The 13445-nt window shown below is 54.6% G+C and overlaps 2 protein-coding genes across 2 annotated transcripts in view; both read left to right on the forward strand.

Moving 5' to 3' along the window:
• Positions 1 to 217: 217 nt before the first annotated feature.
• TGME49_285150 (hypothetical protein) lies at positions 218 to 5199 on the forward strand. The gene is made up of 5 exons (XM_018781939.1): positions 218 to 1883; positions 2150 to 2622; positions 2884 to 3287; positions 3630 to 3674; positions 4685 to 5199. Exons 1-5 carry the CDS (start codon positions 1666 to 1668, stop codon positions 4862 to 4864), a joined length of 1320 nt encoding a protein of 439 aa, XP_018637714.1. The 5' UTR covers positions 218 to 1665; the 3' UTR covers positions 4865 to 5199.
• A 746-nt stretch (positions 5200 to 5945) lies between these two features.
• The window catches only part of TGME49_285140 (hypothetical protein), a gene marked incomplete at its 5' end in the record, with an annotated part of 19224 nt that continues 11724 nt past the window's right edge, over positions 5946 to 13445 (forward strand). The window contains 4 exons of the mRNA XM_018781938.1: positions 5946 to 6159; positions 6795 to 6980; positions 7334 to 7768; positions 8070 to 13352. Coding sequence (XP_018637715.1) covers positions 5946 to 6159; positions 6795 to 6980; positions 7334 to 7768; positions 8070 to 13352 — 6118 coding nt within the window. The remainder of the gene's footprint in view (positions 6160 to 6794; positions 6981 to 7333; positions 7769 to 8069; positions 13353 to 13445) is intronic.

The raw sequence follows: 13445 nt of genomic DNA on the forward strand, positions 1-13445 counted from the left end.
CTACTCTAAAAGCCACATGCTGCTGTGATGAAAAGGGGAGCCACTTCGAGGTGACCCAACTGCAGTGTCACGCGTGTCTGTGCCGCTTGACGGGAGAGAAGTCTCAAGAAGGGTTGCACAGACAGCGTATGCACTGGAACTACAAGTGACTCGCGTGGAATAATCGCACTGCGGAGATCAAGTGGTATGAACAAAAAAACCCTACGGCCGCGAATGCGACTCAAATTAGAGCACTTTTGGTTTGCACAAGTGTAGCGGCTGCAGAGACACAGGCACGGGAGCATTTTTTTGTCCGTCCGTGGCTGTATGCGGAGCTAGTATCCGTTTACGGAGGTTGCAGGAACTGCGGAAGCCTTTGGACTAACCATCAGCTCACTCGTCGATGCTCAGGGTCATCCTGTCTGTTTCGTTAAAAGTCTTCTAGGAGTTCTGTGATTTTCTTATTGCTTTTGGGTTGTCGAACGATCGGTATTGCCTTCCGAAAAAACTCAGCCGTCACGCCAACTGCTGACTCACCCTGGTTGGCCTGGCAAACCAGCCAGCCACGATGTTGTGATCCTTTGCCGAGCTCTACACACGACGCTTGTCCCGCGGATCAAGGTACCGCAATTTTTCCTCGGAAAGCTCATCTTCTCAGCGACCTTTCTCTTACTTGCCACATTTCGGGATGACATGTAACTCTTCTAGCGAATACTGCGGCCCCACATTGCGCTGGTTTCAGTTGCCACTTTTCCGGGTGGAAATGAACTGTTCTGATTAAAGGAATAATTACCCAACTTTCATTCTCCGTGGCGTTCATTTGAGTCTTTCACTCGAGTCTCAATTTCTGCAAGCCGGAGATATAGGCCGCGTTTGCTCTGCGTAGACATGCAGGCCTTCTCAGACACTTTCCACATGACGCGTCAAGAAATCCGTTTTTCGTCAAGTCACCAGTGACCGTCCTCCGGGTAAAAACTCAGGCGAAGATTCCCCCTGATCATTTGGATGTTGTAGTCGCTTTATGGGCCACAAAGAGTTGAAGGTGCGTCTGGGATTGCCGACGGTGCCAAGTTCGTCGTGCGCCTCGGTGCTACGAAGAACTCTTGGAGATTGCTGCGGTGAATGATTTAACCGGCGTCACCACTGCACTTAGAGCAATTTGTGGCCACCCTTGCTTCTCATATCTCTTACCAGTTTCCCTCTTCAAACCCACCGGCTCACCCGTGCTCGTAGTGGTCGCTTGCGCCGCTGAGCTTGTCTAAGCCCCGCTTTGTTGCTTACCTCGTCCAGTCACGACGTGTTTCGTTTCCAAAAACCAGCCCGCATCATAAGGTTAAACGTTCCATATGCTTTTGTGCACGCAGAATAATCGAACATTTCGTCCACTTTGCAGTGGTTTAGCGTGCGGTTTTCCCGTGAATTTGTCCCCCTGCTCTCGTGAGTGCAATTTACTTGACGCGTTTTCAAGGGGTAACCGTGCCTATCGAGAAGCATTTTACACTTGATGTCAATTTACCGGGTCATATTTTGTAGTGACTCACTTTATGTGACTTCTGCGCAAAGTTGTCTTTTGAAATAAGGTTTGATAGCTACCATCGCGCTTGTTGTCTGGTATTAGTTGTCTGGCCGCGTTTGGAGTGTTTCCTTCAGCATCGGGAGATTGTTGGGAATACGCAGGACTATTCAATGGAGTCCGCATCCGAGGATGTCGTTGCCATAGGGGGGGCAGATTCTCAACAGCAAAACGCTCGACACTCTTCCGGATCCGGAACCAGTGATGTCGGCAATGAACCATCTCACAGTGTTGTAGAGGTGGGGAGTGTGGGAGGCGGCACTTTGGTCGTTAGGCGGGCTCGAGTACGAGCTCAGCGTCCCTCTACCTACTTTGCTGCCCCAGCTGCCATGTAAGTTAATTGTTTCTTACACACGTGGGTCATTGGTCAAGGGCGCTGAAGTCACAAGCCTTGACGGGCATCACCAATAAGGGAGCAGATGGATGCAGCATGCTTTTCTGACGATCTCATCTGAATTGTGGCACTTTGATGGTGCTTTGTGAGGCGGGAATCGGTTTCATTTCTGAGCGGAGCGTCTTCAGCAAAAGGATACCCTGTTCAATACCTTGGCAAACCCTCTGTCTCCACTTTCATTGTGTTCCGCTTTGTGTCCTCAGTAACGTTACTGCTGTGCGGAGCCGAGCGAATTCTGTGGCGCCGAGTGCCGTGACCAGCCCCCGTGTACGTCCCACCGGGCCGTCAGACCCTGCCACCAGTTTGTCAGACGCCAACGTTCCTAATGCTGGCACCCATGACCCAACAATTTCCCCTGGTCGATCAGCAACCACAATAAATGGAAGTCGAGAAGGAGCCGATGCACAGCAACCGCCGGAGGGTCGACAGGTTCCAATTTCGCGACCGGCTGCCTCTGAGCAAATGAAAAGTCAGTTTGCTCTGGCCACTGCTTCTATGGAGCGTAGGCTGGCTTCAAGGACACAGTCTCGACAGGCGTCTCGCATGATTTCAAGGCGCCTCTCCCCTCGTGGCCATTCTCCGGCACGTCGCGCTTCCGATGACCCAATTCAAAGGAAATTGCTGCAAGCCAGCGCTGCGTTGGAACGCACCAAACAGTCTGAAGTTGAGCCTGCAGGTCTGACTCGGAGCGGCTCGACTGACGTCGCGAAAGCCGCAGTTGGTGCAGTTGAAGATGGAGCATCTCGTGGTGGTTCGCTCAAAATGATCTCACATGAAACATTTTATTCTCCAGAAGCAGCTGCTGTGCGGGCTGGTCCGTCGCTGGGATCACATGGAGGAATGAGCGGAGCAGTGACTACGGATACGTGGGAAGGTGGCAATGCTAAACTTGCTCCAAGTCAGCGACGCTCTAGTCTTTTAACTGTTGTGCGTGCAGGAGAAATGCCCCGCAGCGCAGATGATGCGGCAGGAAAATCCATGCTGCCGGTGGCCAGTGGTCGGAGGGAGAGTGAAGGAAAGAATAAGGTGGATGAGAAACACGCCGAAATGGTGCAGCAGGGAGTGGCAGGCATGCTGAAAGTGGAAGAAGATCTTCGGGCGAGTCGAATTGCCTCCCGCATTGCGTCGCGATCCATTTCTCGTAATCCTGCGCAGAGGCCTCTTAGCAGCTTGATGCAGCGGACAGATGTAGCCCATGCGGCAGCTGAAGAACTTCGACGCCGGCTTGCGGAGGAGGCGTCAGACAGTGCCATAGATCTCCCCAACAAAAGCTTCGCACGGGCTGCAGCAAACCGCTACACGCCAGATGCAGCGGCGGTATCCGGAGATACACGTTCGGAGGTGAGCACCATGAACTGTCGGCTCGCTTTGTGTAGTACTGGGGAATCTCAGGTGCAGTTTGGTCCCATGGTTTCCCCGCGGACGGATACTGTCGCGGCCTCCATCATACTCGCGGAGCCGTAGCTCATCGATCACGCCAGAGGAGAGGGTGCATGCATGTGGACTCCTCAGTTTGCCGAATGAGGCGTTAATGGTCTGAAGTGGTATCGCCGCATGCTTTTGCTTGTTGTCTGAGTTTGTGGCGGCACAATTCAGGCTCGTGCGTCAAGCGATTATTCACGGGAAAAACCTCTCATTCTTCACTGAAGGGCAAAGGTTGGTGTTTTGGTTTGTGTCCCTCAGATCGAGATCTCGGCACGGCGGGAGCTGACAGAGCTGGACCAAAAGGTGAGCATACTGTTACACGCCAGTGCACGTGAAAGGAGATACGCACGCGTGGATGAACAGAGCTTACTTGGAATTCGTTCATGTGTTTTGTACACGTGACAGACTGTGCCGAAAGTGAACGTGCAGATATGAAATCGGGAAGGCATACGAGATGGGTTTGTGTCACGCATCGCCGGCATCCGTGGCTGTCAGATCACCGTGGCCTATTTCTTTCTTCATCTGAATAGAGCTCGTTTGTTACTATTTGTGGGATGGAGTGCACTGGAACGAAACGCTTCCGATTGATCCACATCTGGCGTAATCGACGACGGCGTGTCCAAATGGGACCGCTGCCGTGGATGAGAACCGGGTTCCTCTTTTGCTTCATGGATGAGTCCAACCGAGTCAGTTATGCGATCGCCTAGTGACACGTCTCTTCGGTTGGAATCAACATTGTCGAAAAGATAGAAAGGTGAAACCCAACGGCTGTTCGTGAGTTCCAATTGCCACCCGCGGTTGCCTCCTGATTTGCCAAAGTATCTTGTATTACGTGAATTTGGAAAATGATGATCCACGTGCACGAAAATAAGTACTGGCGACTGGAACAACGGCGGAATTAGTCTAGCTCACGATGCATGGATGTCATTCCCTGGCAGCTTCGCGTCATTAGGATCCACCTATGAAGATTCCTCTCAATCTCCGCTTCGCGGCTTTTATCAGTCCGTCGGCCTCGACTGGAGTTTCGCTGAATGATTTCTTCGTTGTTCTCGACGCTCGCTGCGTCCGAGACTGTGATCTGTGGCATTTTTTCAGTGCCTTCGAACCCGGTAGCAGGTGTATGTTTTTTCTTTATTCTGTTGGTCCATGACAGAGGGCGCTCTAAAGTGAAGGGGTTGTCTCATTGCATGTTGTGTGAGCCGAATGGATGCGAAGACGAAATGGTGTTCATTTTCGGGGGGACCAGTGATACAGTGAAGGTGGCGCCTGACTCGGGAAGTCTCGTGTCTGGTGTGCACACATTGTGTGCTCAGGCTACCTTACTGCAAGCGGCGTGGAGAGGCTATAGGACTAGGTTGTGGTTTGTGAGTGTTAAACTTACAGCGACGTTCGAGAGACATCTCCGACAGACGTTTGGCACTTCAAAGGCTTTTGGATGGAGAAGTGAATCGCCATCTGAGACAGACGACCGCCTTACACCCCTCATGTGCTGAGCGTCTGTGTGGGTTGTGGTTCGAGGTCTTGAGTGGGTCTGGTACCGTAATGTTGGCAGGGGCGGGTGAGGGGTGCGTGTATTGTTGTGAAACTTGAGCCCCATGCTTCCGTTGCGTCCCAGTCCATGCATCTACAGTTTTAGTGGCTATTGGAACCAGTGACGAAATCATGCTCGGTCGCTCGTTACAGACCATTTGTCGGTTACATACAAGTTGGTACCGTTCGCTTTTTGTCCATACGGACCATTTCTTGGATGTGATGAGGATGATTTCCTCTGTGCAAGGCTGTGGCTCCGAGAAGACGGTTGTCGTTTTCTGCCTAACTTACGGCGATGGACTTGGATATTACAAAGACCTTAGTGTGTTTCCTCACTAATCATTTCTGCTGCAACCTTTGGATGGACACTCCAGAAGGCCATTGTCTCGACGATGTTAACGGAAAGAAGAGAAGCCGTTTTCCGACGCGTGGAGTGAAGCAGGAACGGCAGAGATGAGCGCATTCGCGTGTATATCGTCAGATCCGCTATGCGTTGGTCTTTGTGAATAGAGAATCACCAGGTTACAGGCACCAGCCTTTGTCCGGATACCCGGGACCTTTTTCGTCGACGGTCCTTGTAACATTTGATTTTTGATGAAATAACGATGTTGGCGCTGAAGCTGCATCAAAAGGAAGCCGACGAAGCAACATTCGGATTATCTGTTTTAAATCTGGATAGAGGTCTTGGGTTAATGCCAACCTGCCTCTAAGGAACTTCGCAGAAATCCACGTTCTTACACATGGCATTGACTATTTTGGGTCCAATGGGGAACGGCCTCCCGGCGCGACCGCCCACCAGTTCCACCCTTGCTGTATCGGGCTTCTCGTTTTGTTGCATGTACATGATTGTTGATAAGCTGGTTACTGTATATCAGCTTGTTTGGCGCCGTGAGTACAACTTATTAAGTAATCGTCGCTCCGCTTCGACGTAATGTGCTGAAACACGCTTATTTACAATAATGGCGTCATCGGAGTTCTTCCAATCAAGCTACGCAACACAAGCGAATTTCACATTATCGAGTTGATAATGACCGTTCGGCCAAAATGTGTTATTCGGGTCACTGTGCTCTGCAGATTGCCTACGGTGCGACGGGTCGAACGGATAGAGACGGAATGAAGTCGAGCCGGGTGCTTCCGATCGCATGGCATGATAATAGCGTAACCGGATGTTGCGGTGCGGAGAGCGACGTCGAGCAGCATCCGACAACATCCTTTGCATTTCAGTCGATGACGATCCATGGCGTGTCATACAGTGGAGGTAAGGTCAAACAGTGGATCGCTTCTCCGGAATAGATGGTCGTAATGTATCCGAAAACGCTCCAATATGACGTTCTCTACACGTACCGCCATTTCAAGCTGTGGTGACTTGAGGGCCACATTTGCTTGCCAGAAACTGCTGGCCTGAGAGAACTCGGCCAGTATTTTTTATCATGTCGACCCTCTGAAAACATATCTGCCGGAACCTGGAGACGTCTAAGGGTATCTCGCGAATGTATTTGTGGTGTCGTCTAACAAATCTTTGCATTTGTCATTCTCACGGGTTTCCTGGACCTAATCTTTGTAATCAGTCTCGGTGAACCAGATGGAAAAGCTGTTGCCGCAGAGCCGTACATGTCGCGCTGTAAACTGACAGAACACCTGGATGCATGTATTGAGGTATATGCAATCGAAGAAGCGCTCTTGCTTTCATGTTTATATATATTCATCGATGCCCTGTGGCGTGAAGCAGCCAAGTGAACGTGGCGTGGTGTCACCAGTTCGAATGGTACTCTTTCAGTCTGGGTGGTGGACGCGTGACTTTCATTATCGACATAAGATGCGTTAGCGTGTGTGGAAAACATTTTGGATGACACTGACGGTTAGCGCGTGAGAAGTATATGCTTTTGTCGGTAGGATCCCGTGACATCAGCCAAGTTTCGTCTCCGTCGTCACGCGAAATGAGCAATAATTCAATCTCCTCGCGTGTGGACGAGGCTCTCATAGATGCAGCCGTCGAAGAAAGGAATTCGTTTGCAACTGCCCATCGTGGCGGCTCTATGATCAGACGATTTCTGACGTCAGTTTTCTCGTCTTCAAATGGTAAGATTGCGCACGCGTTACCGGATCGATGAGTAAGAAACGAGCCACTTCAGCTTTCAAGCTTCTTTACGGCCGCTTCCGCCGTTGTTCTTCTTTGGAGTCGCATCCAGAACGTTCTTTCAGCCCACGACTGGCCACTGTCGAATTGCTGAAAGCTGCAGAACGAGCGTCGTGTAAACTGAACGAGGAACTCATGTGGGCACGCGGGTGCCGTTTCTCGATCGTTTCTTTCCAGGGATCGGAGCAGTGGTGTTTCCAGCGGTGAACTACTGCCATGGCGCGGCCTAGTGTTGTCTGCTGTTGCAATGCGCTGTGAAAATGTAATTTTGTTCTGCGTGTCTTGTTTGTTGCAGCTCGTCCTGCCGTTCGTGCAGATTCCTTTCAGATACATTCATTTACACCAGTAGTTTCCACGAGCTCCTCCGACTCTCTATCGCCGTCGTCTCCAGCTGTGAATTACCGTGGTTGGACGCGTTCACCTCGAAGTTCATCGAGGGAGGCACCGGTTGCTGAGGATGTTGGGGAGTCGTCAGCGGCTCCTACAGGTCGTTCGTTGCCTGGCGCCGCTTGGAGCAGCAGTCATCCAGGTGGCACAATTATCAGACGTCCGATACGTCTGGATTCTTACGCGCAGCATATTCCTCCACCAGCACGAATGCGTACTTTGGCAATAGGACGGATGCCGAATGTTACACTTAAGTCTTTCGAGCCGCAAGTTGACACGCCCTCTAGGTCTTCTGATAGTCACACATCTGACAGCCCATACGAAACGGACAAGGATAGTAGAGGTGAGCTTCTGGCCTTTGGGGAAACTTCAGGAAGCAACACAAAACCAACGTTTCGCTCCCATGCATAATTACCAGTTCCCGATTGTTTCTCTGTTTTTGCACACATCACATGTCAACAACGTCGCTGACGTGTCATAGTGAGATTTGCCTCCACTCTTTCTATAGCTCACCGCCTTGTTGTCTGAGACAACGTGCCTGGATTTGCTTTGTGCGCGTTGTGGATGGCTTTCTGCACAATGAGGAACACACGCGAATGCATTGTATGCGTCATATTTGTGATACGGTGTGTCTATTAACTCAGACCACACGCAAAGCTCGAGAGCCTATTCGCTGTGCTCGCCTGGCGTGCATGGGGGTCGTGGTGATGCCCTTCGGGGCCGACGCTTAACCAAGTCACGACAAGCTGGCACCCAACGCGCGCGACGCCGGAAGATGTTTCGGTACCTGCGGGCCAAGAACTTAGTAGAAGCCAAGTCAGGGACACCTCACAGTGCGGAGTCACGGGAACTAACTGCACGTAGTGATTCTTTGCTTTCATCATCGAATTCCGTCTCCACTGCGAGGTCCGTACATACTTTATCGCGTGACAGTCCTCATGCGATGGCAGCATTTTCGGCTGTCCCTCGCCTAAATTTGTTTTGGCTGCAGAGAAGTGGTGGAAGCAGCCCATCTGCTGCCGCTTCCTCGATGAATCCGGAAGAAAAGAAGGCTGACGTGTACCGATCGCTGTTTTACAACGAAGGCGAGGAGACCATCCGACTCGAAACTTTTCTTCGGACGAAGCAGCACACAGTGGGTGCAAGGTCAACTTCAGAGTCACATTTCGACCAAACAGAACTGCAAAGTGAGCCAAAGAAACAGCTGTGCGAACGTTTAGTTGGAGTAAAATCAGTGACGACGGTTCGAACTCAGCCGGAAGTCACAACGGTAGGGGATGAAGCGGGTAGGAAGGAGTCGACATCCCGTCTGCCTGGCCAGAAGCCAGCAGCGCCGCGTGAACGTGAGTCGCTAAGAACCAGCCAACGAAACATCGACCGCGAAGTCCTGGAGGGACCGGATTTATCAGTCTACCACGGATTGTCTGATAACAGTGTGTCAGAATATCGCTTCGGTAGTAAGTTATCGCCGCCTCACGCGGTACGTCCCTACCACTATGAAATGTTGGACATCCCGAGCATCCGGCGTGTGGAGTTGCAAGGTGCGCAGGTCCGTATGCCAATGGCCAAAGAGCTCGTACGCGATTGGGGTTCTGTCGTCCAGCAGCAGACGACTTCTGATTCTTCTAGTGACACACCAGCTATCCGCAGTCGCTCTGCTGAAGCACTCTGTGTCTTTTCGACGCCTTGTACAGCAGACAGCGACCAACGTATGAAAGGCGCCATTACCCACAGTCATATCATACGCCGAGGGACAGCGCCAGCCAAAAGAGAAAAACCTCTCAAAAGTACATTTATCTGGGGCACTACAGTGGAAGACAGAAACCACCCCATCAGCCCAGACCCGTTCTCAAGGCTGCAGGGATGTGGCCAGACCCTCCAGGACGAGCTCCCATCAGCTCGCACTAGACCGGGATGGGCCGCATTGGACTCCAGCCTGAAAAACAAGGACCCGCAGATTAGCGCAGGAGACGAAGCCGCGAAGGTCGAGCACACGTCAGCGGAACCTTGCCTGGGAACGGTACCGTCCTTTTGTCGGCTTGTAAGAAGTCACGACTTGCTAGAGGCTGGAGCGCAGGTTCGTGTGCTTGGGCCAACGACAGACCCGGAGACAGAGACCGCTTCTCAGCTCCAGACAACTGAGCTTGCCACGCTGACAACTGTGGATCCATCGTTGTCGGAAATGAGCCGGTCAGTCCGAGTGGTGCCCAGAGAAATGGTTGAAGATGATGGACAATTCGGGTTGTCTGTCTCTATGCGAGAGGCGTGCGCAGCGGCTTCCGGGAAAAACATAAATTTCGAGATAAAAACCACGGCGCCGTACAAGGGCACATCTCTGTTTAAGGCGGGAGCAAGACGCAAGAGTTCAGACGGGAGCTGCCCGCCTCCTATTGAATCGATTGACAGGTCAACGGATGTGGCAACTGATCACAGTGGCAGACGATTTGACACTCCCACGATTCCAAAGTCCTGTCTACGCCCTGAACAGATTACTGCCTTGGAGCGCAAACAACCCCCTGCGGAATCCGACGGCCGCACAGCTCCAGCGGTATCACACATTCAAGAGATCACTCCCGCAGACTCACCTTCAAGGCACGAATACAGCCAGACTGCCAGACGACAGCGCCAACAACCCCCAACACCGGGAACCCGTCACCCTCAGTCTGGAGCGCGAGCTCATATAGCAGACGGTGCGGGACAGCATAGCGAAAAGGATGTACATCTTCCCATGGAAAAAGAACAGGCGCAGGCGACGCGGTTGCCCGACGCTCCGGTGGAGACTTCCTTGGAGTCGCAACAGAGGACCGCAGATGCCCAAAACGCGCCCGATGTGTGCGAGACTGTGGGGAGAGCAGGGGGCTTTGGGGGTGCGGAATCTGGCGGGGAGGAGGCAGTTGTGTTTGGGCCGATGACAGAGGCTGAGGCACAGGCGACGCGGTTGCCCGACGCTCCTGTCGAGACTTCCGTGGAGTCGCAGCAGGAGACCAGAGATGCCCGAGAGGCGCCAGATGTGTGCGAGACTATGGAGAGAGCAGAGGGGTCTGAGGGTGCGGAATCTGGTAGGGAGGAGGCACTTGTGTTTGGGCCGATGACTGAGGCTGAGGCGCAGGCGACGCGGTTGCCCGACGCTCCTGTCGAGACTTCCGTGGAGTCGCAGCAGGAGACCAGAGATGCCCGAAAGGCGCCAGATGTGTGCGAGACTATGGAGAGAGCAGAGGGGTCTGGGGGTGCGGAATCTGGTGGGGAGGAGGCAGTTGTGTTTGGGCCGATGACAGAGGCTGAGGCGCAGGCGACGCGGTTGCCCGACGCTCCTGTCGAGACTTCCTTGGAGTCGCAACAGAGGACCGGAGATGCCCAAAACGCGCCAGATGTGTGCGAGACTGTGGAGAGAGCAGAGGGGTCTGGGGGTGCGGAATCTGGTAGGAAGGAGGCAGTTGTGTTTGGGCCGATGACAGAGGCTGAGGCGCAGGCGACGCGGTTGCCCGACGCTCCTGTCGAGACTTCCTTGGAGTCGCAACAGAGGACCGGAGATGCCCAAAACGCGCCAGATGTGTGCGAGACTGTTGGGAGAGCAGAGGGCTCTGGGGGTCCGGAATCTGGTGGGGAGGAGGCAGTTGTGTTTGGGCCGATGACAGAGGCTGAGGCGCAGGCGACGCGGTTGCCCGACGCTCCGGTGGAGACTTCCTTGGAGTCGCAGCAGAAGACCAGAGATGCCCGAAAGGCGCCAGATGTGTGCGAGACTGTGGCGAGAGCAGAGGGGTCTGAGGGTGCGGAATCTGCTAGGAAGGAGGCAGTTGTGTTTGGGCCGATGACAGAGGCTGAGGCGCAGGCGACGCGGTTGCCCGACGCTCCGGTGAAGACGTCCGTGGAGTCGCAGCAGGAGACCAGAGATGCCCGAAAGGCGCCAGATGTGTGCGAGACTATGGAGAGAGCAGAGGGGTCTGAGGGTGCGGAATCTGCTAGGAAGGAGGCAGTTGTGTTTGGGCCGATGACAGAGGCTGAGGCGCAGGCGACGCGGTTGCCCGACGCTCCGGTGGAGACTTCCTTGGAGTCGCAGCAGGAGACCAGAGATGCCCGAAAGGCGCCAGATGTGTGCGAGACTATGGACACAGCAGAGGGGTCTGAGGGTGCGGAATCTGGTGGGGAGGAGGCAGTTGTGTTTGGGCCGATGACAGAGGCTGAGGCGCAGGCGACGCGGTTGCCCGACGCTCCGGTGAAGACGTCCGTGAAGTCGCAGCAGAAGACCAGAGATGCCCGAAAGGCGCCAGATGTGTGCGAGACTATGGAGAGAGCAGAGGGGTCTGAGGGTGCGGAATCTGCTAGGAAGGAGGCAGTTGTTTTTGGACCGATGACAGAGGCTGAGGCGCAGGCGACGCGGTTGCCCGACGCTCCGGTGAAGACGTCCGTGGAGTCGCAGCAGAAGACCAGAGATGCCCGAAAGGCGCCAGATGTGTGCGAGACTGTGGCGAGAACAGAGGGGTCTGAGGGTGCGGAATCTGCTAGGAAGGAGGCAGTTGTGTTTGGGCCGATGACAGAGGCTGAGGCGCAGGCGACGCGGTTGCCCGACGCTCCTGTCGAGACTTCCGTGGAGTCGCAGCAGGAGACCAGAGATGCCCGAAAGGCGCCAGATGTGTGCGAGACTATGGAGAGAGCAGAGGGGTCTGAGGGTGCGGAATCTGCTAGGAAGGAGGCAGTTGTGTTTGGGCCGATGACAGAGGCTGAGGCGCAGGCGACGCGGTTGCCCGACGCTCCTGTCGAGACTTCCTTGGAGTCGCAACAGAGGACCGGAGATGCCCAAAACGCGCCAGATGTGTGCGAGACTGTTGGGAGAGCAGAGGGGTCTGAGGGTGCGGAATCTGGTAGGGAGGAGGCAGTTGTGTTTGGACCGATGACAGAGGCTGAGGCGCAGGCGACGCGGTTGCCCGACGCTCGTGTCGAGACGTCCGTGGAGTCGCAGCAAGGGACCAGAGATGCCCGAAAGGCGCCAGATGTGTGCGAGACTATGGAGAGAGCAGAGGGGTCTGAGGGTGCGCAATCTGGTAGGGAGGAGGCAGTTGTGTTTGGGCCGATGACAGAGGCTGAGGCGCAGGCGACGCGGTTGCCCGACGCTCCGGTCGAGACGTCCGTGGAGTCGCAGCAGGCGACCAGAGATGCCCAAATGGCGCCAGATGTGTGCGAGACTGTGGGGACAGCAGAGGGGTCTGAGGGTGCGGAATCTGGTAGGAAGGAGGCAGTTGTGTTTGGGCCGATGACAGAGGCTGAGGCGCAGGCGACGCGGTTGCCCGACGCTCCGGTGGAGACTTCCTTGGAGTCGCAGCAGGAGACCAGAGATGCCCGAAAGGCGCCAGATGTGTGCGAGCCTATGGACACAGCAGAGGGGTCTGAGGGTGCGGAATCTGGTGGGGAGGAGGCAGTTGTGTTTGGGCCGATGACAGAGGCTGAGGCGCAGGCGACGCGGTTGCCCGACGCTCGTGTCGAGACGTCCGTGGAGTCGCAGCAAGGGACCAGAGATGACCGAAAGGCGCCAGATGTGTGCGAGACTATGGAGAGAGCAGAGGGGTCTGAGGGTGCGCAATCTGGTAGGGAGGAGGCAGTTGTGTTTGGGCCGATGACAGAGGCTGAGGCGCAGGCGACGCGGTTGCCCGACGCTCGTGTCGAGACGTCCGCGGAGCCGAAACAGGCGGTCAGAGATGCCCAAATGGCGTCAAACGTTGGCGATAGTGTAGGGACAGCTGAGCAGTCTGAGGGTGCGGAATCTGCTAGGAAGGAGGCAGTTGTTTTTGGACCGATGACAGAGGCTGAGGCGCAGGCGACGCGGTTGCCCGACGCTCCGGTGAAGACGTCCGTGGAGTCGCAGCAGAAGACCAGAGATGCCCGAAAGGCGCCAGATGTGTGCGAGACTGTGGCGAGAACAGAGGGGTCTGAGGGTGCGGAATCTGCTAGGAAGGAGGCAGTGGTGTTTGGGCCGATGACAGGAAGGCTGAGGCGCCCAGGCGACGCGCGGTTGCCCGACGCTCCTG

The sequence above is a fragment of the Toxoplasma gondii genome, chromosome V (genome assembly GCF_000006565.2).
Source record: "Toxoplasma gondii ME49 chromosome V, whole genome shotgun sequence".
In the NCBI taxonomy this organism is placed as follows: Eukaryota; Apicomplexa; class Conoidasida; order Eucoccidiorida; family Sarcocystidae; genus Toxoplasma; species Toxoplasma gondii.